General features: G+C 33.8%; 1 protein-coding gene across 2 annotated transcripts in view; it reads left to right on the forward strand.

Moving 5' to 3' along the window:
* Nedd4 (E3 ubiquitin-protein ligase Nedd4) overlaps nt 1–24,952 on the forward strand; it is a 103,217-nt gene extending 78,265 nt beyond the window's left edge. For both annotated transcript variants that reach the window (XM_080150171.1, XM_080150172.1), the window contains exons 21-36: nt 453–548; nt 1,499–1,561; nt 2,107–2,205; nt 4,005–4,067; nt 5,014–5,083; nt 6,061–6,149; nt 7,259–7,345; nt 7,720–7,785; nt 8,610–8,693; nt 10,238–10,325; nt 13,337–13,378; nt 14,131–14,206; nt 17,194–17,251; nt 18,231–18,322; nt 19,145–19,246; nt 20,155–24,952. In XM_080150171.1, the coding sequence (XP_080006297.1) occupies nt 453–548; nt 1,499–1,561; nt 2,107–2,205; nt 4,005–4,067; nt 5,014–5,083; nt 6,061–6,149; nt 7,259–7,345; nt 7,720–7,785; nt 8,610–8,693; nt 10,238–10,325; nt 13,337–13,378; nt 14,131–14,206; nt 17,194–17,251; nt 18,231–18,322; nt 19,145–19,238 (1,167 nt within the window). In that variant the 3' untranslated portion in view covers nt 19,239–19,246; nt 20,155–24,952. The remainder of the gene's footprint in view (nt 1–452; nt 549–1,498; nt 1,562–2,106; nt 2,206–4,004; nt 4,068–5,013; nt 5,084–6,060; nt 6,150–7,258; nt 7,346–7,719; nt 7,786–8,609; nt 8,694–10,237; nt 10,326–13,336; nt 13,379–14,130; nt 14,207–17,193; nt 17,252–18,230; nt 18,323–19,144; nt 19,247–20,154) is intronic.
* Nucleotides 24,953–25,402: the final 450 nt, after the last annotated feature.

Consider the following 25,402-nt stretch of genomic DNA (forward strand, 5'->3'; position numbering starts at 1 on the left):
AAAATATTAAAATAAAAATCATTAAATTTTGTTGTTTTATAAACAGTTTTCCTCGGATATAAAATAATACGATTGAAGATTAAAACCGTTTTTTAACCTCGAAATGCCGAAGGCACGGGCTAAAAAAAAACTGGTTTTAATTTATACATTTTCATTTTCATAGAAAACTGGATATAATACGATTTTAGACATGATTTTTCTGTATGACTGACAACCGGTTCTAATCCACAGGATATTAATCGGTTTCGAAGCGATACTGGAATAGTTATTTCTGCCATCGTATTATAAACAGCTTTCCGCGGATATACAGAATGTACAATTATAAGATTAAAACCCGTTTTTTTTAGCCCCGCGGTGCCGAAGGAAGCTAGTCATAGTTTTTTCGTATGGATGAGAACAAGTTCCTATCCACCGGATTCGAATGAATACGAGAAAGATGATTCCTTTTTTAGGCTGTCCCATATTCACGTGATTACAAGCGGAAATATGAATATCTGCGGGCTCAGCTCAAGAAACCCAGCAATGTTCCTAACAAAATTGAAATAAAGGTAATCTAAAAAACAAAGTAGAATGATGTCTGTCCGTCCGTCCGTCCGTCCGTCTGTCCCTTAAGATCTCGGTAAACACTGAATTAATTGGATTCTACTCTTCAAGGAATATACCTACTTGTCCTATGGTGGTTTTAGGCTATTTTCTTGGGGGGTGGGACACCTCCAATCCTTAAAGTAAAGTAATAGGATGTTTGTTTGTCTGTAGCGAAGGATCTCGCTAACCGCTGAACTGATCGGGTTCTCCTTAACAGAATAGCTTCTCATAGGTCCCGGGAAGTTTATAACTATTTTTGGGAGGGTGTAACACCACCCTTCCAAGAAAAATCACCAAAAAATCGAACTTTAAAAAAATATTCTTTACTTTTTTACTTGAACGCAACATAGATATATTTGAAATCAAATAAAAACATTTTAAGTGCCACTAGAGGCCTCTAGGGGCGTAGCCGCTAGTCATATATATTTAATTAAAACATTGGGTATTAGCATTAAATCTTTATATGCATTTTATTTAATGCAACTTTTTAAATGTTATTTATACATTTGAAGATAAAAGATATTTTGTAAAAGGTATTTTGTTTTATAAGTTGGCCTCTAACTCTTCAAAAAAAACTATTAATAGTTATTTCTTTCATCGTATTATAAACGGCTTTCCGCGGATATAGAATGTACAATTATGAGATTAAAACTATTTTTTTAGCCCCGTGGTGCCGAAGGCACCGGCTAAAAAAACTGGTTTTAATCTTATGATTGTACATTTTTATATTCGTAGAAAGCTGGATATAATACGATGCTAGACATAGTTTTTTCGTATGGATGAGAACCGGTTCCTATCCACCGGTTTCGAATGAATACGAGAAAAAATTTTTACCTGTCCAGAGACGACCTGAACCTGGAGGCCAAAACCAAATTTTTAAATAACTACATTCCAAAAGGAAAATTGTGTTCAGGTTAAAAGGAAGGACATATTAGAAGATTCCTACAGACAAATTCATTCTATTCCATCGAACAAGGTCAGAGTTGTTATGTGTAATTACTATCTATCTATTATCTAATATCTATTGTACTATCTATCTATATTCTATCTATCAATCAACTATCTATCTCTATATCTATTAAACTATCTTTCTATCAAACTATCTGTTTATCTTTCTATCTATCTATATGTCAATCTATCTATCAATATATCCATCTATCCACGATCTATCTACAATTAAGCCATATATCTATCCATAAATCCACTATATCTTTCAAACTATCTATTTTTCTATCTATAAAGCAATCCACTATCTATCTTCTATCAATTAAATTTATCTATCTATATTTTTATCTATATACATTTATGCTATATATCTATCTATCTAAATATATCTATATCAAACTATATATCTGTATATTTATCAAACTATCTATCCATCTATCTATCTATATATGTATAAGAGGATAACTCACAAACAAAATATGAATTTAATTTTAATTTTAATTTAAAGGATTTTTACAAAAATTTTAGAAGATTTTTTTTAAAATGATATTTTTAAAATGTATATATGTATTACAGGTAGATACCCTGAAGACCAAACTCTGGATAGAATTTGAAACAGAAATAGGATTGGACTATGGAGGCGTGGCCAGGGAGTGGTTCTATCTTCTGTCCAAGGCAGGATGGGGCTCAATCAACACTGAATAATCAGTGATAGACCAGAGGTGGATTCTTAAAAAGCTTTTTGGCTCACTGCCTCACTAAAATAAGTGAGGCTCGCTAAAAATTTTCTTGCAAAATCATCCAAAATCGCAGTAAAAATCTACAAAAATCTTATGTTAATATAACCCTTTTAAAATTTTATTTAATTTTTGTCGATTTTTCATGCGATTTTGGAGGATTTTTCACAATTTTTTTTGCGTGCCTCACTAATTTTAGTGAGGCAGTGAGCCAAAAAGTTTTTTTTAAGAATCCACCTCAGGGATCTAAAGACAATCAGATAAATGAGGTACATACTACATACCCAATGATGATACACAAAATTATCCCTTCTATTGATTAAAATTGATTGAAATGTTAGAACACTCAATGTAATGAGCTAACCAATCAAAATTTAGTAAAGTCCCAAAAGTTGGCAAGCCAACCAATAAGAAAACAGCACCTATTGTGAAAAATTTGGGGACTTGTGTAATAAACAGTCCATTGTCTCCTCTCTCTGTGATTCAGTAGTAGGGCACATTATTCAACACAGAATAATGAGCGACAGACAGATCCACAAAACTTTGAAATTCAGAGCAGTTCACCAAAGAGAGCGAGAGGGGACAATGGGTTGTTTATTACACTAGTCCCCAAAGTTTTATGAGAACGTTTTCTTAATCGTTGGCTTAACAACTTTGGGGTCTTTAGTGAATTCTTAGTTGGTTAATTAAGTTGGGTGTTCAAACGTTTCAACAAGTAATTTTAATCTAATTTTGTGTTATCATCATTGGGTATGTACATCGATTAGGCATCGATTAAATAGCAGTCATTGTCTTATCCCTTTAGGGGTAATTTTGTGTTATCATCATTGGGTATGTACATCGATTAAGCAGCCATTGTCTTATCTCTTTAGATCCGTGATAAAATAATATTTTCCGTGATTCTAAGGGAAAGTTTATCTAAAAATAAGAGGACAAATAGCTTAACCTTACCCAACTCTTTGATTGTACCGCCTTTGTCTAGATTTACTAAAGAGTGAGCAAAAAAAATGCGTAGATTTTAAAAATTCAAATTGCGCGGCTTGTATTAATAGTAGAAAAATGTTACGCATACCGTTAGAACCTCTATGAAGTGTATTTTTTGGAAATATAATCCTCTGCTTCATAAAGTTAGGGAGCTACGTGGTAAAGTGTCCCAACTGACTTAAAACTTGACTTGCGAGTAAAATTTGGAACGTTTTACAACATAGCTCCTATATTATTTGTAGCACAGGCACCGTTTTTATATTTCCAAAAAATAGATTTCATAACGGTTCTAACGGTATGCGTAACATTTTTCTACTATTAACACAAGCCGCGCAATTTGAATTTTAAAAATCTACGCAGTTATTTTTGCACACACTATTCTCTAAAATTTAGTAATATACTCGCAAGTCAAGTTTTACGTCAATTGGGACATTTTAACGCGTAGCTCCTTACCATTGCGTAGCACAGGAATCGTTTTTATATTACCAAAAAATACAGTTCATAGCGGATCTTACGGTATGCATAACATTTTTATACTATTAACACAAGCCGCGCAATTTGAATTTTAAAAATCTACGCATTTTTTTTCACCCTTTAACTGTGCATGGTATAACTCAGTCTCGAGCCAAGAGTCCATTGAGACTATGAGAGGATGTGCTATGTGTTATGCCACAGTCGCGGGTTACGTCTTTTGTAGCAACGCCATTTAGAAGACTTCATCCTTTTAATTGATTGAGCATTAAAATCTGTCAGGAAATGTTTAATCCATACTATGGACTGTTTGAATATAGTGCGACAGACAATTATACTCTACAGGTAATCTATCTAGCTATCTTTCTACCTATCTAGCTGGCTTTCTGTTAATCTGCATAAATCTATCTAGCTAGCTTTATATTTATCCAGCTATCTAGCTAGCTTTCTATCTATCTAGCTATCTTACAAGAAATCTATCTAGCTAGTTTTATATCTATCTATCTAGCTTTATATCTATCTAGCTATCCTACAAGAAATCTATCTATCTAGCTATCTTTCTATCTAGCTATCTTTCTATCTATCTATCTTTCTATCTAGCTATCTTTCTATCTATCTATCTTTCTATCTAGCTATCTTTCTATCTATCTAGTTATCTTACAAGAAATCTATCTATCTAGCTATCTTACAACTAATCTATCTATCTAGCTTTCGATCTTTATTTTAAATAGTAAACTATCTTGAAAACTTTCTATCTATCGATCTAGCTTTCTATCTTTCTAACTATCCTACAAGAAGTCTAGCTAGCTTTCTATCTATCCAGCATGATTTCTATAATCTAACTATCTATCTACCTAGCTATCTATGTATCTAGCTATCCTACAAGAAATCTATATACCTTGCTTTCTATCTATCTAGCTATCCTAAAAGAAATCTATCTAGCTTGATTTCTATCTATCTAACTATCTAATTATCTATCTAGCTATCCTTCAAGAAATATTTCTAGCTAGCTATCTATCTAGTCCTGCGGTTAGTGATATATATCTTCAGAACAAAAATACAGATACAGACATCCTGTTACATATTTTAGGTTTGGGTCGGATACCGGATATTTGGCTTATTTCTAATGACGGATATCCGGTTCCTGCAAATATATGGCCAACGTTCGATATTCGGCATATTAAAAAAATCAGCCAGGTATCTGGTATCGGGATAGTTTCAATATCCAGTATCCGACCGGATATTGAAAATGGTCAGATATCCGGCTCAACCCTAATATATTTCTGTCTAGATCAACCCCAACTCTGGAGTGTGCAACGAAGATCATCTTTCCTACTTCAAGTTCATCGGAAGAGTTGCGGGTAAATATTTGATTGTGGACAAAAAAAAATGCCACGTCTCGGGGTCGTAGCGGTCATGCGTCATATTGGAATTGTGACGCAAATTTCAGATATTAGTTTTCACCGTTTATTATTTAGGGGGGGGGGGGGTTGTGGGTTAAAAATAATATTGGGAGAGGGGAGAACCTAATCAGTCCAGTGATTAGCGAGATCCTAAAGTACACATAAAATTAGACGGATAGATATTCTGGTACTTTTATAGTGGCTTCAGCCCTAAAGCCCTTAAGGCAGGGTTTCGGATCCGCATTGATTTTTTGCGGATCCGGATCCTCCAAATTTGGTCAGTGCGGATCCGGATCCGGATCCTACCAGATCAGGTTCCGGATCCTTGACAATAAAAATAAAATCACCAAACTTTTCAAAAAATATTTATTCTATATCGAAGTCAAAAATACTTTTAATTTTCAAGTCTGACCCTAAACCTTAAAGATTTTATATAAATTTAGGTATATTTTTCCATTTTTTCCGCATTTTTTTAGTCCAAGGATCCGGATCCGGATCCTTGGACTCGAAAAAATGCGGATCTTTGCGGATCCGGATCCGAAACCCTGCGGCTTAAGGTACTTAAGAATGAACCATTAATCCCGGGAGGGGGGGGACAATGGGTTGTTAATTACACTAGTCCCTAAAGTCTTAAACTAACATTTTTTTTATTCGTTGGCTTGACAACCCTAGAGGCTTTAATTGATTTTTATTGGATGGTACATTTAGTTGAGTATCTAAACGTTTCAACCTCTAATTGTAATCTACAGAAGGGGTAATTTAGTGTATCATCATTGGTGAATTACATCAATTTATCGGTCTTATCTGTTGAGATTCAAGCATTTATCAGTGAAACGGTTAGCAAGTTATACACACACACACACACACACACACACTAACAGACAGACATTCATCCTGTTACTTTCATATATTAATGTTACTTTTGTTTTGTTAAGGTATGGCCGTATTCCATGGGAAACTGTTGGATGGATTTTTTATTCGCCCTTTCTACAAGATGATGTTGGGCAAACAGATTGAGCTTAAGGTACAAAAATGCGGGAAAAAATTGGGAGAAACAAAAAGTTGCGGGAAAAATTGGGGAGTTGTGGTAAATATTGGGGGAAAATCAAAGATTAGCGGGTAAATATTTGGGGAAAACAAAGAATTGCGGTAAATATTGGAGAGAAACAAAGAGTTGCGGTAAAAATTTTTGGAAAACAAAGAATTGCGGTAAATATTGGGGGAAACAAATAGTTGCGGGTTAAAATTGGGGAGAGAAGCAAAGAGTTGTGGGTAAATATTTGGGGGAAAACAAAGAGTTGTGGTAAATATTAAGGGGAAAACATAGAAATGTGGTAATTTTTGGGAGGAAAACAAAGAGTTGTGGTAAATATTGGGGGGAAAACAAAGAGTTGTGTTAAATATTGGGAGCAAAACAAAGAGTTGTGGTAAATATTGGGGGGAAACAAAGATTAGCGGGTAAATATTGGGAGGAAACAAAGAGTTGTGGGTAAATATTGGGGGGAAACAAAGAGTTGTGGTAAATATTGAAGGAAAACAAAGAGTTGCAGTAAATATTGGGGGAAACAAAGAATTGCGATAAATATTGGGAGGAAAACAAAGAGTTGTGGGTAAATATTAGGAGGGAAACAAAGAGTTGTGGTAATTATTAGGGGAAACAAATAGTTGTGTTAAATATTGGGAGGAAAACAAAGAGTTGTTGTAAATATTGGGAGGAAATAAAGAGTTATGGCAAAAATTGGGGTGGAACCAAAAAGTTGCGGATTCTTTCCTTCTAAAAGATGAGCAGTTGCCGACGAAAACGGCCTTTTTATGTTTTTTTCTTCTTGGCATGTCTTAACATTTTACCTACCTAGGAGATTTGTCTCAATCTTTTTGTTTACATTTAAAACTGTGTCTAGGAGTGTCTAAAAAAAATAATGGATATAATGGTACCCCAAGTTTTTCTAAAACGATGACTGAGGAAACTTTTGTTTTCTAATATGGATCTCATTTATTGGTTAGTTTGTTGATCCAGTAGAAGGGGATGGAATGGATGGGGGGTATTGTTATTTTAACCAGCTGTGAGTATAACTTTATCAGAGTAAATGAAAATCTGGTGCAACATCCAATTAATAATTTATCCATTAACAGGACATGGAATCCGTAGATACAGAATATTACAACTCTCTGCTGTGGATCAAAGAAAACGACCCTGCAGAACTTGACCTTCCTTTCCAGGTACAGTTACAAACCCTTGCGGCCATGCGTCTTTCAGACTCAATTGCGATGGGATCAGATCAAAAGCGTAACGGGGGAGGCATTGGAATCGAGTCTCGCCTCAACACCGCGTCAAAACTAAACACGTTGAAAGTGGCTAATATCCGCTGGTTTATTACCGGTTCGCAGCCATACTGAAAAATCATGTATAGCATCGTATTGCAGACAATTTTCCACGAATAATAAAATAAAAATCATGAAATCAACACTAGTTTTGTCAGCACGTATTGGCCCCTCTTAGCGAATGAAACTGGTTTCAATCTTGTTATTATTTACTTTTTATATTCGCGGAAAGGTGTCTATAATACGATACAATAAATAACTATTATGTTCAGATTGATGAAGAAAGTTTTGGTCAGACTGTATCAATTGAATTGAGGCCTGGTGGTAAAGAGATAAAGGTAAAGAATTGTTCTATCCACTTGAAACATTTAGATAAGAACGTTTAGAAATGTAGTAAGTAATAGTCTTGATTAATAAATTAAGAGATTGAGAGATTGATTGATGGAGAGATTGATTGATTGATAGATTATTAGATGTTTATATTGATACATTATGTCATTGTTTATTGATTGATAGATTGATTGATCGATTATTAGATATGTAGAGCGAAGATGGTAAATTTATTTACAGATTGATCATTTGATTTAAAGATTAATATAAATATTGATACCGATAGATGGATATATAGAAAGATTGATGATAGATAGATATGTTGATTGATGAATATATTATTAGATTGGTAGATAGATCTGTAGATAGATTTATTTATAGATATATGGATAGATTGATAGATAAATAGATAGCTAGATTGATTGATTAATTGACATGTATAACAAGTATAGTAAATTGATTTACAGATTGATTGATCATTAGATTTAAAGATTGATAGATTGATATAAATATTTATACAGATAGTTTGATAGATATCTTAATTGATTGATTGATGATATATTGATAGATTGATTTGTAGATAGATTGATGACAGATTGATTGATTGATGAATGGATAGATACAGATAGATTGATTGAAAGGTATATTGATAGATAGAAAGATTTTTGATAGATCAATTGATAGATGGATAGATTGATAATAGATAGATAGATAGATTGATAGATAGATAGGTATATTGATTGATAGTAAGATAAATGGATAGATACAGATATATTGATAGATTAGTAAATAGGTAGCTATATTGATTGATTGATTATATTTTGATATTCAGGTGACGAATGAGAACAAGGATGAGTATATTCAGAGAGTTATAGAGTGGAGGTTTATAAATAGAGTTAAGAAACAAATGGACCAGGTTAGTGTTCTTAATTAAGTATTAATATTGGCCAGATCCCAAAAACAAACTACGAAATACCTCTCTCTTTGGGTTTAACATATCATAAAATGGATTAATCATTTAACTAGGTACTTAACTTAATGAGTATTAATATTGGCCAGATCCTTAAATCTTAGGTACTTGGTAATACCCTTTCTTTTGGTTTAACATATCTTAAAATTGACAAATCTTTTAAACTAGGTACTTAATTCAGTATTAATATTGGCCAGATCCTTAAATCTTACTTAGTGATACCCCTTTCTTTTGGTTTAACACATCTTAAAATGGATTAATCCTTTAGACTAGGTACCTAATTAAGTATTAATTTTGGCCAGATCCATAAATCACACTTGGTAATACCCCTTTCTCTGGGTTTAACACACATTAAAATTAACAATCCTTTAAACTAGGTACTTTAAGTATTAATATTGGCCAGATCCTTAAATCTTACTTGGTAATACCCTTTTCTTTGGGTTAAAACATCTACATACAGATTAGTCCTTTAAACTATATAAGTATAAGTATTAGCCAGATCCCCAAATCTCACTTCGAAATACCCCTTTCTCTGGGTTAAAATATCTACATTACATACAGATTAGTCCTTTTTGCTAGGTACTTAGTTAAGTATAAATATTGGCCAGATCCCGAAATCTCACTTGGTAATACGCCTTTCTCTGTTTAACTCATCATAAAATGGATTTGTTAAACTAGGTACTTAATTGAGTATGAGTATTAATATTGGCCAGATCCCGAGATCTCACTTGGTAATACCACTTTCTCTGGGTTAAATACATCTTAAAATGGATTAATCCTTTAACTAGGTACTTAATTAAGCATTTAATTAGCCTGATACCCAAATCTTACTTGATAGTATCCCTTTCGTTGGGTTTAACATATCTTAAAATTGACAAATCTTTTAAACTAGGTACTTAATTAAGTATTAATATTGGCCAGATCCTTAAATCTCACTTCAAAATACCCCTTTCTTTGGGTGCAACACATCTTTGTTCTAGTTTGGCTTTTAAACCGATTGAAATCCGATGGATTAGAACCGGTTGGCTTAGTCAGACATGCTGAAAAATTATGTGTAGCATAATGTTATTACAGCCAGTTTGCTAGGAAAATCCAAATAAAAATCATAAGTAATATTACTATCAGTTTTGATACTCCAGGTCTTTTAGGTACTAGAACTAATGCAACTATTCCTTTTTTTTGGCTAAATTTAAAGACTTTGGGGACTACCGCACATAATGCCGCTGAATTATTTGCCCATTGTCCCATCCCTGCTTAAGATGACTTTGTTTTCCAGGGAGTGGACATTGGGCTGTTTATTACACTAGTTCCCAAAGTCTTATGAAGACTCTCATTTAATTTTGATTGGTTGGTTTATTTAGTTGAGTGTCCCAACGTTTCAACCGCTAATTGTAATCTACAGAAGTGGTAATTTTGTTTATTTTCATTTGGGATGTACATAAATTTATCGGCCATTGTCTTATCCCTTTTGATCCCTGCTCTGCTTTTAGTTTTTGTCTGGTTTCAACGAGCTTGTACCACTCAATCTTCTCAAGATTTTTGATGAAGGAGAACTGGAACTACTCATGTGTGGAATAGGTAGGAATTCTGTCTTACTAAATTTGGAGTGCCGCAAGGATGTTTTTTTGGACCCGCGATTTTTAATCCTTGTTAAAGGGTCTTACAAGTCACTGAATTGATATGGTTCGCTTTTGCAGGGTAGCTTTTTATAGGTCCTGGGAAGGTTTTTAACTATTTTAAGGGGAGGGTACCAATATACTATTATATGAGAAATAGCATATTATTTAAAAGTTGTTTAATTGTCGAAGAATCAAAAAATTCCATGACATTTTTAAATGTGGGGCTTTTCTATAATAAGGGTCCGTCCGTATGTCCATCTGTAACGGACTTTTTTTTATTAATTTAGGCATGTTAGAATTATCCTATCGATTTCAAACTTTGCATGATGATTTCTGTAGTAGTTAGGTATTACTTAGAAAGCGTAGTAACTCTATAATCATTACCAGATTGTCCGTATGTCCATTTTAAACATGTTGATTTTTAACTTTTTTAATAACAATTTTTCGTGTGATATAATAATACGATTGATCTGTTTTATGAACACTGGTTCCTAGGACAACAAAGTACAATGTTTTAAGCGAAGCATATTTATAATCAAGTCCTAAAAATGTCAGTATGTCCTTAAACCAGGGTTGTCATATTGGGCGGGCGCTTTTGGGCGGGCAGTTTTGGGCGGGCGGTTTTGGGCCGCCCAATTTAAGGTCCTTTTGGGCAGTTTTGGGCACCCCCCTTTTAGGGGGAGAGAAAAAGGGGAGGGGGTTAAAAAAGAGGGGGGGCGGGCCTATATTTTGGGTGATATCCTTATACTAAAGTAACAGGATGTGTGTCTGTTTGTTTGTGTGTTTGAACCGAAGGATCTCGCTAACCGCTGAACCGATCGGGTTCTCCTTAACAGGGTAGCTTCTCATAGGTTCTGGGAAGGTTTATAACTATTTTGAGGGAGGGTACCACCACCCTAAGAGAAATCGCCCCTAGAAAAATATTACACTTCCCCAAAAACTTTTTTTTCAATTTTTTTAAACTAGAAATAAAAATTGGGGGGAGGAAACCCTCAAAAAAAAAAAATATTCCCCCCCCCCCATTTTTTTTTTACTTTTTCTTTTTAAATCTGATATAATAATTGGATTATCAAATTTGACTCTCCCCTCATCAAGTGCCCCTAGAGGCCTTTAGGGCCGTAGCCGCTCGTTAACTATATAAATTAGTAAGCTTTTTGTATCTAGAGAAGAATTTCGCTAACTGCTGAACCGATATGGTTCTCCTTTCCAGTGTAGCCTTTATAGGTCCTGAGGTGGTTTTAGGCTATTTTATTTCTAATAATAAGTCTAGGTATGGTTTTAAGCTATTTTCTATCCTTTTTATATGCTTTTTACGACATTTGCCCAAAAAGGGTGCCCAAAACCACTTTTGGGCGCCCAAAACCCGCCTAAAACCCTTTTGGGCAATTAGGCCGCCCAATATTAAAAAAAGTGCCCAATTCGACAACCCTGCCTTAAACAGAATTGTGTACCTATTTAAGAAGTTTTGCAACAAATTTAATTTACGTATAATTTTATCAAAACTTATATATTTATATTTTGTATATTCAGTTCTAACACTCCACAAGAGTTAATGTTCGGCTGTCATACCGTTTCAGAGCTTCGCTTTTATGTATGTTGTCACCCTTGTTTGCATTAATTCAACTAATCTTGTTAAAGGGGGGGGGTAAAATGTGGTGACTCGTGCCACGACATACCAGCAATTTTATTTTGGGTGCTACTCCCTTAGTTTTAGAGATAATTGGATAAAATCTTTTGGGCTGGGTCAGTTTTTACCCCAACTAGAGGTATCTTTCAAAAAAAACGGCGGCGGGACCGCCGCTCCCGCCGCCCGCCGCCGTTTTCCGCCGCCACCAAAAAAAAATTTTTTTTGCATTTCTCGCCGAATTAGGCAATTTGGAATCATTTGAGACCATGTTATTTTTTTCAAAAATTTTTCCCCTTACAAGCAACCCTGCGGGGGGACTTAGTAATTTTACTAAATACAGTACTTCTCCTGTGATTTTGAAGATATTGAAAAAAAATCTTTTTAGGTTAATAAGTAAAAAATATTTGAATTAAGAAAACGGCGGCGAGACCGGCGGGACCGCCGCTCCCGCCGTCCGCCGCCGTTTTCCGCCGCCACCAAAAAAAATCTTTTTTGATGGGTCAGTAATAAATATTTGCGAGAAATGCAAAAAAAAAATTTTTTTGTTGGCGGCGTAAAACGGCGGCGGACGGCGGGAGCAGCGGTCCCGCCGCCGTTTTCTTAATTCAAATATTTTTTACTTACCAACCTAAAAAGATTTTGTTTCAATATCTTCAAAATCACAGGAGAAGTACTGTATTTAAGATATACCTTGATATACGAGAATTTGAAAAAAATGACTAAGTCCCCCCGCAGGGCTGCTTGTAAGGGGAAAAATTTTTGAAAAAAATAACATGGTCTCAAATGATTCCAAATTGCCTAATTCGGCGAGAAATGCAAAAAAAAATTTTTTTTGTTAGCGGCGGAAAACGGCGGCGGACGGCGGGAGCGGCGGTCCCGCCGGTCTCGCCGCCGTTTTCTTAATTCAAATATTTTTTACTTACCAACCTAAAAAGATTTTGTTTCAATATCTTCAAAATCACAGGAGAAGTACTGTATTTAAGATATACCTTGATATACGAGAATTTGAAAAAAATGACTAAGTCCCCCCGCAGGGCTGCTTGTAAGGGGAAAAATTTTTGAAAAAAATAACATGGTCTCAAATGATTCCAAATTGCCTAATTCGGCGAGAAATGCAAAAAAAAAATTTTTTTTGGTGGCGGCGGAAAACGGCGGCGGGTGGCGGGAGCAGCGGTCCCGCCGCCGTTTTTTTTTAAAGATACCTCTAGTTGGGGTAATTACTGACCCAGCCCAAAAGATTTTATCCAATTATCTCTAAAACTAAGGGAGTAGCACCCAAAATAAAATTGCTGGTATGTCGTGGCACGAGTCACCACATTTTACCCCCCCCCTTTAATTTTTAGGAAGTATTGACGTCAAGGACTGGAAGAAAAATACAACCTACAAGGAAATAACATTTATTGTATTTAATATGAGAAAGTGTGAAGTACAGCATTCATTTTCAATACTGGAATAGTTATTTCTCGCATCATATTATAAACGACTTTCCGCGGATATAAAATGTGCAATTATGTGCATCTCAGGGCTAAAAAACTGGTTTTAATCTTATGATTGTACATTTTTATATCTGTAGAAAGCTGGATATTATACAATGCTAGACATAGTTTTTTCGTATGAATGAGAACCGGTTCCTATTCACCAGATTCGAATGAATACGAGAATAAAGATTACAATATTTAAACACTAGTCTCTCATTGGACATGAAATGGTGTACAATAAGAAAAAGGAATAGAATTTGTACAATAGCTTCAAAACTAATTAATATCCGCTGTATTAGAACCGGTTCTCTGCATTTTGCAGAAAAAAAATGCATAAATTCATTTTTCAGACAATTTTCTACGAATATTAAGTAAAATATGGATGGATGATAAAGTTTTCTTAATCTTTGGCTTGACAACTTTTGGTGACTTATTTAAATCTTGATGATGTTGAGTGTCCAACTCTAATTTTAATCTTTAGAAGGCGTAATTTTGTGTATCAACATTGGAGAGGTACATCAATTTATCAACCATTGTCTTATTCCTTTAGATCTCTTGATAAATGTCCATGCGTCCTGTTGTCCGTAACACCTAAATTTGGAGTGCCGCAGGGATGTTTATTTGGACCCGCAATAAATGTTATTGTCTGTGTGTTGTATAGGGTGACTATCATCCCAACCATATTGTCATCCAATGGTTCTGGAGAGTCGTTCTCTCATTTAACAATGAAATGAGGTATACATAGATAGATAGATGGATAGATAGATTGATGTATTGATATATAAATTGATGGATTGATACATTGAAAGTTGGATAGATACATTGATATATAGATTGATAGATATGTAGATTGATAGATAAATGGAGAGATGGATAGATAAATGGAGAGATGGATAGATAGATGGATTAATAAATGGATTGATAGATGGATTGATAGATGGATTGATAGATGGATTGATAGATGGATTGATAGATAGATTGACAGATCACAGTGGTCTATTTTGGCATTTTGGTGGACATTTCACCTACCTCTACTCAAAGTCAATTTTCTCAGCTTGTAGTTGATAGAATTGTTCAAAATAAAATGCATGCATCTTATTATTACTCAATACAACTTGTATACCTATTCATTTAGAAAAGAAAAACAAAAGCCAACTGGTCTAGAAAATTCTTTGAAACTTAACTTAAATTTCATATTTTTATACTATTTTCTTAAGCGGCAGAGAGCCTAAATTCGATCTTTCTAAGCAATAAAACGTTTAAAAACCTTGCAGCATTATGAACATTACTGTAGAAATGATTATATAAAGGTAAATGCCCAATCACCAAACTTTGTTCAACATACATTTGATACAACTAATTGAAGTTTCTTCACCTTTTTTACGAAGTTATTTTCTCTTAGATAAGTAATAATACTTAATCTAGTACCTAATGTTTTCAGCTGTTTAATAGCTAAATCTAGAAATTGTAAAATTTTGTTATTAATATATCCAATAAAATTAATTAGAATACAAAAATTAATTGAAGAAGTTTAATTCTACTGAAATATTTGGGAATAGTCCATTTCGTGGCAACGCACCTTAAGGGGCTATTTGTCGGATTTTTAAGATGGCTTTTGTTAGGTTATTTAGGTTAGGATAGGGACTATACCTAAACATTGTTAAAATATCATTAAATAGTCATGTAAAATGGCTAACAGCTGAGCAGCAGCCGTTACCCAGCTGCCATATGAATTAGCCCCTATTTTTGAGAGTATTTTTAAGCTCAGCACCCATGAAAACCTACCCCTAGACACGACACAAGCCCTATCTACACATCATACTCTTGGCCACTCTCAGCCTTTTTCAACTGGTTCTCTAGCCGTTAAGCGGCTGGTACAAGAAATTTTTAAAATGGTTATTGGTAACATTTAACATGAGTAAAAGCAAAATTATGTTTCAAGAAGTTGTTTCCTACGTAATAACTAATGGATTTGCCCTGAAATTGGCCAAAAAAAGGCTATACGGCTGAGCCACCAGCCGTTAGCCATCACTTTTCCACCTTTTTGTTTGATTTATGGAAAATTGGCCTACCAAGGAATACTCATGCCAAGTTTAATAACGAAATTCCGATTTTAAGTGCCATTTGCGCATGGATTACGAAAAGGATGCATTAAACCTCCCCCCCCCCCCTAAAAAATTTAAATATTCATTTTAAATCTCTGAAAGTCTCTTAATCTAGCATAGGCTCTTTGTGGGCAGTTTAAATGCATCAGAAATTAAAATTAACAGAGGGAATAAAAAAAATGTTTTTGTTATATTGGAATTTTAGAGTCTGGCCCCTAAAATTAAAGTTAAAATTTTGAAAGAAACCGGGCCCTGCAACAACCTAAACTAAACATGAAACTATGGCATTTTACCTGTATATTAAGAATAATATATGGTTTGGTATGTTGCGGGGCCTGGTTTTTGGTGAAAAACTTAAAAAAACTGAAAATTATTGCCAACATTTTTGCAAAAATATTTAGGAAATGACCCCAGTTTCCTAATATATCATGTAAAGAAACTTCATTGTATCAATGTAACACTGAAAAAAAATATATTTTCCAAAGATGTTGAAAACTCAAAAGGCAAAATTCATGAAGTGAAAATAATCCTGAACCTTCGAATGTTTCAAAGTTCATAATTCATCAACCAGTAGTTGAAAAGACAAAAACTCTTCGGTTTCATATGAGATAGGGTATATATTTTCAAAAAAAATTATTAATTTTGAGGAATTCCAATGTTGATTTTTGGCGAAATGTCCGGCCTTAGACTCCTGTGCAGATAGATTGACAGATAGATTGATAGATAAGTGAAGAGATGGATAGATAGGTAGATTGATTGATAGATAGATAGATAGATTGATTGATTGATAGATCAATAGATCGATAACCTGATTGATAGAGTAATAGATATATTGATATTTAGATTAGTGATGGGAATCCGGATCCGGAATCCGAATCCGGAATCCGGAATCCGCCCAATTTTCGGCCAATTTTGGAATCCGAATCCGGATCCGGAATCCGTTTTTTATAGCGGATTCCGGATTCTAAATTGGTAGGCTAAATTTAATTTAAATAGGTTAGAAAATACCAAGCACATTTTTAGGACATACGTAGCACTTAAATTTTTTTCTACATAACAAATTTTAATAATTACTAATGTGATGTAAATGTTTTGGTTATGCTGGAAGTCAACACTTTAAACAAATCAAGGCTTCAACCAAGTAACATAGTGATAAATTAACGAAAAAAGCTATCCCTCTGTGACGGACGGCCTTTGAAAATACTGCTAGAATCCGGAATCCGAATCCGGAATCCGCCAAAAATAAGAATCCGGAATCCGCAAGAATCCGTCACTTTTTTTGACGGATTCCTTCAGAATCCGGAATCCGAATCCGGCCCAAAAATTCGACGGATTCCCATCCCTAATTTAGATATAATATTGTTCGATTATTTATTACTTGATTGATAGATGTTAGATAGATGTATTAATTAATAGATAGATTAATAAACATATTTACTTATTAGAATATAAAAAGTTAAATTAATAGATAGATTGATGTTTAGATTAATAGATAGATAGGTATATAAATAGATAGATTGATGTATAGTATATATTGATTAAATAGACAAGACATACAAAAAGACAAATGCTAGAAGGTAGATATATTGATAGAGTTTCTAATATCTGTTTCTTAAGATCTCGGTTACTGCAGTTTGTGACAGGAACGTCCAGGGTGCCTATGAATGGATTTAAGGTAACCAATTATTAATTAAAATAACAGATATATTGTTTATATCAAAATATGTTGCCTAGAGGCAGGATCCAACACAAACACAATGTGCAAATTTTTTTAAAACAATAATATTATGAACATGCGATAAGATTGACATTGAGACACGCGACCATGGCTCGAACACATAGTGCATCCCCTCGTCACCCGTTTAAAAAAAAAAGTAACTTTAGTACTGTATCTGATCTGCTGATCACAAGTTTCCCGTGTTAAAACAAAAAGAAGGTGACCTTACTACTGTATTCGATCAGCTGATCACAAGTTTCCCGCATTTAAAAAAAGAAGGCGACTTTACTACCTACTGTATCTCATCAGCTGATCAAAATTTTCCCGCGTTTATTTTTAAAAAAGAAGGCAATTTGGCTCACATGAAGGAGACTAGCACCGAAATCGAAGAATGAAGAAAGCTAGCACCAAATGTCTTTAAGTGAAGAAAGCTAGCACCTAATGTTTTGACCCTTCTTAATTGTATTATGTTTTAATCCTATTATATAAAGTAGTAAGCGTCCTGGGAAGGTTTTAAACTATTTTTTGAGAGGGTGTCTTAACCCCCCTCTCCCTCAAAAAATAATTTTTATAACTTTTTGGAAACTCAAATTTAAAATAGGATGAGGTCGACTTTTCCTTCTCCTACAAGTGCAGTGCCCCTAGAGGCTTAGGGGCGTAGCCACTAGTAATGCATAAATTGCTCCTCCCTATTTCTCACACAAAATATGTCCCGGCCCTTTTAAACCTAAAATCCCTCCCACTATTAAGAAATCTTGTAAATCTTAAGGATGAAGAACCCTAGCACCAAATGGTGTAGAATGAAGGAAACTAGCACCGGTGCTAGTCTCCTTCATGTGAGCCGGCTAATCACAAGTTCCCGCGTTTAAAAAAAAAGAAGAAGACGACTTTATTCCTTTATCAGATCAGCTGATTTAATGTTTTTCTTGTGTTACAGGAGCTGTATGGTTCAAATGGTCCCCAACTGTTCACGATAGAGAAATGGGGATCACCTACAAGTTATCCGCGGGCCCACACTTGCTTTAATAGGTTAGTCAGACAGATGGGGCTTGTTTTTACCGCCCAATTAATGTATTAATAGTTATTTATTGCATTGCATTATAGACAGCATTCTGCGGAAATTAAAATAAAAAATTATAAGATTAAAACTTGTTTTGTTAGCCCTGATGGCCTGTGTAAACAAAACTGGTATTAGTTTTATATTTTTTTTTTCAATTTTTGTGGAATATTGTCTGTAATACAATGCTATATATGGTTTTTCAGCATGGCCAAAACCCAGTTCTAATCCAGCGGACATTAATCGGTTTCGAAGCCATACTGGAATAAGAGGGTTTGATCTGTTTTTAAATATGTCAAACTGTGTTAACTCCCGGTTAGAGCAAAATTCTCCAAAATTAGATAGACCCTAGGTTGCGTCGTGTTATTTGTAAAGCATGCTATGACGCTTCTATAGACACCTTAACATCAATTCTAGCTCATCTGAGGTAAAATCTTAGGAAGGTAATGTCTGTTCTTTTTCAGAAAAACGTTATCTTCTTTACATGACCCCTATTTTCATTTGATAAAGGCATCAGTTTTTATGTAAACTGTTCTTGTTAAAATTAAAAATCTCATGATATTATTAAAGTTGACATTATTTCATAATAGAACGCGATAATCGAGCGCACAAACACCTAAGCTACACATTATTCTGAGAAAAATATAAATTTCTTGGCTGCTAGTTAAGATAGAAGGCTGAAATTTCTTGTCAACATTCCCATCATACAGGAGGATAATTAACTGTATAACATCCATATTGGTCTGACTGCTTTTTAGCAGGTTTTTGGCTATTTTCATTAATTCTTTTACTAGGCTTGACCTGCCGCCCTACGAGTCCTATCAGCAGCTGAGAGATAAACTTGTCAAAGCTATTGAGGGTTCCGAGGGTTTTGCTGGCGTTGACTAATCATACAGGTAATCATTAACAAGTAAGTAAGGGCAAGGCAAGCACATTTCATTGCTATAAAAATGTGTACACCGACAAACGTCCTAATGCGACTTCTCTTAAGTAAAACCTTCTAAAAAATTTAAATCTTCCAAACTTTATTTAAAAATGTTCTCAAATTAGAGGATTTTTTTTAGAAATTAAAAAAATTAACGTCGAATTTTGTAATGCAAGGATGTATTGGGTTTGAAACCATGCCGTTTGATAGCCAACACAGACTTTGGGAAAACTGTCGGACAGATTTTTAAAATTAAGCCTGTGTTCAAAGTTATTTGAGAAATAAATTTCAATTAAGAATTATTTTACTGTTTCAGGATTTTGTTCTCAAATTTTAGAAGATTTTTAAAATTCATAATTTAAGATGAATTTTTGAACGTTATACTTAAGAGATGTCGCAATAGAACGTTTGTCCCTTTAGGAGGTTTGTCGCATTATGAGGTTTAGGAGGTTTGTCGTAACCTAAAAAAGTAGTTTAAATTTCCAATCTGAACTAGACAAATGCCATCGAGCTAAATGCGTAAATCTATTCTGAAAATCGAAGGCAACCTAGTTTTAGTTCAAATTTCATACCCTAGGAGCTTAAACTTATCCATGATAAGAAAAACAAATATTCTTATTTTCAACGTATTAAGATAAGTTCTCAATTTCATTTTTGATAAACAAAAATTCTTTAAATTAAAATCTTTCCTAGACCTTTACTGTAAGGGAGAACCTTATCGGTTCATCGCTACACACTCTCCAAACAGACAAGTTTTTTTAGCCCCTACCTTCGGGATCTCGGGGCTAAAAAATAGTTTTAATCTTTTAATTGTACATTTTATATACGCGGAAAGCTGTTTATAATACGATGTGAGAAATAACTATTCTTTTTTTTCAGATTCACCTGTGAAGCTGGTTTACTTAAATTTGATTGAAATAAATTTATTATGGAAATATAATTATGGAAAGATGGAGTGGGGGAGGGGGATGTTAATGGCATCTAAATGTTAAATTCCTATTGTAGCGAAGCTACTCTATCATTCCCTTTGTCCAACCGTCCGTCAGTCAGTCGGTGTAGTCACTAATGCTATGGGGGAAATGTGATTTGCTCAGCTTTTATTCAATATAGACGGCTGATATTTCTTGGTGAATATTTTAAAATAAGCATTCAGTAGGTATGTAATTTACTTTGTCAGTCGGTCTGTCAGTAATCATACGAAATAATCAAAAATATAAAAAAAAGTGAGAAAGGTTTTGTGATTTTTTTCTCCAATAAATTTTTTATATTTTTAGAATTGTATAAATCAGAGTTGGGCCGGATATCCGGATTGGCTGGCTTCCGGATATTGAAACTATCCGGATATCCGACTGATTTTTAATGCCGGATAACCGGTAGTTTGCCGGATATCGAACGTTGGCAAGTTATCCGACTGGAACGGATATCCTGCATTAGTAACCAGTCGGATATCCGGTATCTGGTCAAAAAAAATATCCGGCCCAACCCTAGTTTAAATCTCGTCTGTATTCCCATTCATTGCTTTTTTATGCTTCGCTACTTATTTATGTTGTCATCCTTGTTGAGTACTCGTTTTTATGTACGTAATATTGTAAAATATTGGGATATTTTAGGATATGACAATGGACGATAATTAGATGTACCTCCCCAATGACTATAAACAAAGCTACCCGTTCTGATGATGAAAAGTTATTGGTTGAAAAGTTTGGACACTTCTAGTTTAAACCAACCAATCAAGAGTTAAGTTTTGGGTACCCGTCCAATGTCTCCCTTACATCTTTGGGTACTTCATTTAGGAACTAGTGGTGTCCAAACTTTTCCACCAACAATTTTATCCAAATTCGGGATATAAAGGTAGAGGTAAGTTTTTGGGTAAAATCCGTAAAGGTTATGTGTTATAAGTTAAAATCAGTAGTAGAACGACCAAAATTGATGTTAACTTTTTTTTTTAAAGGGAGAGGTAGGTTTCTGATAAAATCCGTAAAGGTGTGTGTTTTAAGGCTTAAAAATAGTAGTAGAACGATAATATTCACTAAATATGTGTATTTCTTATTGAAAAGAACTATAGACAAAAAATTTTTTTTAATAGTTCACATAAATTTTTATCGTTCTACTACTGTTTTTAACTTATAACAAATAACCTTTACGGATTTTACCAGAAACCTACCTCTCCCTTTGCTTCCCGTCCATTGTTTTATCCCATAAGACTTTTTGTAACCTCAACTTCCCGCCAGGGAAGGAGAGGACAATGGTCTGTTTATTACACTAGTCTCCAAAGTTTTATATAAATGTTTTTTTATTCATCAGCTTAACAGCTTTGGGGTTTAATTTAAATTTTGATCGGTTGTTTTATTGAGTTGTGTGTCAAAACGTTTCAATCATTAATTTTAATCTACAGAAGGGGTAAATTTGTGTCTCATCATTGGGGATGTACATAAATTAATCGGCCATTGTCTTATTCATTTAGATCCCTGACTTACCACCCCCCCCCCTCCCCCCTATCAACATCCGTTATCACTAATATGATGGTATAATTTTAAATTTTCTTATTTGCCGCTAAAACGAACCAATCGCGTGGGTGTCTTATAGTCTAATATAGCAATGGATGAACATGATTGGTTTATTTTGGCGGCATAGTGTATAAGTTCGGAAATTTTAAGTTATATACCATCCACTCTGTTTACACATTACAGTATGGCTTCGAAACCAATTAATATATCCGCTGGATTAGAACTGGTTCTCAGCCATACTGAAAAATCATGTATAGCATCGTATTACAGACAATTTTCTATGAATATTAAAGTAAAAATCATAAACTTAGAAGTAGTTTTGTTGATTGAGCCTTTGACCCCTCGTGGTTAACAAAACTGGTTTTAACCTTGTAATTTTTAATGTAAGCTGTCTCTAATACGATGCGATAAAAACACACTATTTTTTTATTGGTTGATGTTTAAAATAATATGGAACAGGAGAATGGCATCTTAAGAAAACTTTTAAGCCTCCTTTTTTAATAAAATAAAGATTCTTTCTAACTTTTTAAATTTAATTTTATTGCACAGAAAATTTTGAAGATTTCATGTTCCTCTTTTAAGTCATCTTAATTTTAGTCGTTATGGTACATCCTTATAGAAAAGTAACAGAATGTCTGTCTGTTTGTACCGAAGGATCTTAGTAACCGCTGAACCGTTGTGGTTCTCCGTTACAGTATAGGTTCTCATAGGTCCTGAGAAGGTTTATAACTATTTAAAGGAAGCCTGCAAGAAATACCACGCTTTAACTGCTGAAAGACTGCCACAAGTAGAGCAAATACCCCAAATTTGAAGCCTTCAGCTTCTATAACAAAAAAGTTCTAGGCATTTTATGTACAATGAAAATTTTGAAAGAATTGCAATGCTCATGTTGAAAACTTTGAAATTAAACTACGTGGCCTAGAAACAAAATTATAAGCTTATTTTTGTCATAAATTTAGGTTTCCAGTAACTAATTATATTTTTACAATAAAAATACCCATTTTTATAGTCAAAATCATTTTAAAAAATTAAGTTTTACTTGCGTTGTTCCGAATGTACTGTAGCCAATGAGAAGGCTGAATTAGCTTAACAACCAATCACAGCTAAACTTGTATTAGTTTACCCCTTTGTTTCCGCTATGATTTTCGTTTAAAAATGCAATTTAAATCGAATTTTTTTCATAGATTTTGACTATGAAATGTGGTGTTTTTATTGTAAAAATGTAATTGATTACAGGCAATCTAAGTTTCTGACAAAGATAAGGTTATAATTTTGTGTCTAGGCGACGTAATTTAAAATTGTTTTTTCTTTTATGAGCATTGATAATCTTTCAAAAATTCCATTGTACATAAAATGCTATTTTGAAATGCCTAGAACTTTTTTGTTATTGAAGCTTAAGGCTTTAAATTTGGGGTATTGGGTCTTCTTGTGGCAGTCTTTTAGCAGCTAAAGCGTGTTATTTCTTGCAGGCTTCCTTTAAGGGCCCTCTAGAAAAAAAACCTCCTGGAATAAATTAATTGGAGGGTTGATCACCACCTCACTCATCGTTTCTTCAAGTGCCCCTAGAGGTGCGGAGCTGCTAGTAAAAATTATAGTTTCAAATTAACATAAAAAAAACTTTAAAGATTTAAAGGGATAGTTCCATGAAATGCATTTAAAATGGGGTACTTGGAGTAGTGAGCCTTAAAATATATTTTAAAAAAGTTCCTGGTATCGATTATCTACATAAATCTGAAAATAAAATAGCCTAAAACCATCTCGGGGCCTACATAAATCTTAAATCGAATAGAGAACCTAATCTGTTCTGTAGTTATTGGGATCTTAAGCTTTTCACAAAACAACTTTTTCTTTATATAATAGGATATGGAAAAATAAATACTAATTTTAGTTTGAATGCATTTTGTGCAACTACCCCTTTGAAGAAAAGAATTTTTAATACATTTTTTAAAATTTAGTTGAATATTTTAGGATTTATAAAAAAAGGTATTTTTGTAATACAATTTAGGTTACTGTATGTATATTATCTTATGGGCTTAAAGCTACCCGTCGGGGTTTGGACCAGAAGAAATGGATATAGAATATATGTGGATATATTCAATTGGCAGGGGAACATTTGTTGGGGGGGGGGGGGGGGTGTTCATTCTTTCTATGGATGCGCCCCTAGCTTCTAGGGGTTCTTGGATTTAAAGGGGGGAGCAGGAGCAGTTAAATAAGCCTGAAACCTTTCCAAGAAATTATTGTCACCTATGTAAAGGTTCCTAAATAGTAGATGTAATTAGGGACAAAAAAATATTTCTTGATAAAGAAAAGTTTTGAAGAATCCCCCCTCCCCCCCACAAAAAATATATGGGACGAACCTATCCCCCCCCCCTCCCTCTTCAAATAACATTTATGAAAAATTTTAGTAAATATATGAAATATGTTTTATTTAGTCCGGGCATTTAATAAATTTTGATTTTTGTGATTTTTAACTTTTTATTGTAATCATATGTATATAACAATTATATAAACAGAATTAAATTTATTATTCATCAACTTCACGGTAAAATATTCCTGGTAACGAATTTCTCTAAAAGTCTATGAATTTTAAAGGCTGCTAGCTGCCAAACAGCTGAGCGTACATATCATATCTTTTAAAGCGGCATAATAATGCCTACAAATAATCTGGAATAACCAAGATTCAATGATGAACGCGTAAAATAAGTCTTTTTTTGCGCATTTATGTGCACTGCGAGATATTATTGATTAATGACTACTCCAGATTATTTGTAGCCCTTCTTTTGTCGGTTGAAATTGAGTGCGAGCATAATCTATACGTTCCACCGTTTGGCCGTTAGCAGCCTTTAAAGTTCATAGATTTTTGGAGATATTCATTATATGGAATATTTTACCGTCAACTCTTGACCCAATTTTTTAAAACTCTATATTGATTTAGAAATTATTATTAGATTAAAACTTTGGGGACCTAAGTTCAATTCTTTAATCTACAATGAGGGTTATTTTGTTTTATATAATTGGGACTCTTAGATTAATAAATTTTATTAAAAAAATTAATAAACTTATTCGGTCTGTATATATAATATTAATGATTTTTAATTGTAAATTATTTTAAAAAGAATATTTTATCTAAGGTATAAAATTATATGTAAAAAATAAATATATTAAATTTTTTTAAGCCTTTTAAAAAGCGAAGTTTTTCTATAATTAGGGTCTGTCCGTCCGTCCGTCCGTGACGGATAGCTTTTTTCCGTTAATTTAGGCACTTTAGATTTGTCCCATCAATTTCCAATTTTGCATGGTGATCCCTGTAGTAGCAACTCTTTAACCGTTACCAGAATGTCCGTACGTCAATTTTCAACATGTTGATTTTTTCACTTTAACAATAAATTTTTATATGATCTAGTTATCCGAATGATCTGATTTTTGGTATACTGATTCCTGGGACAACAAAGTATAATATTATAAGCGAAGCAACTCTATAATCAAGTCCTACAAATCTAAGTATGTCCATAAACATTATCCTGCATCAAGCAATTGTACAAAAATACTTATAAAATTTTAATAATATTCCTGGTTGCACACACACACACAGACCGAGACATCCTCTTACTTTTAATTAA

The sequence above is a fragment of the Acartia tonsa genome, chromosome 15 (assembly GCF_053477335.1).
Source record: "Acartia tonsa isolate MP-2025a chromosome 15, ASM5347733v1, whole genome shotgun sequence".
Classification (NCBI taxonomy): domain Eukaryota; kingdom Metazoa; phylum Arthropoda; class Copepoda; order Calanoida; family Acartiidae; genus Acartia; species Acartia tonsa.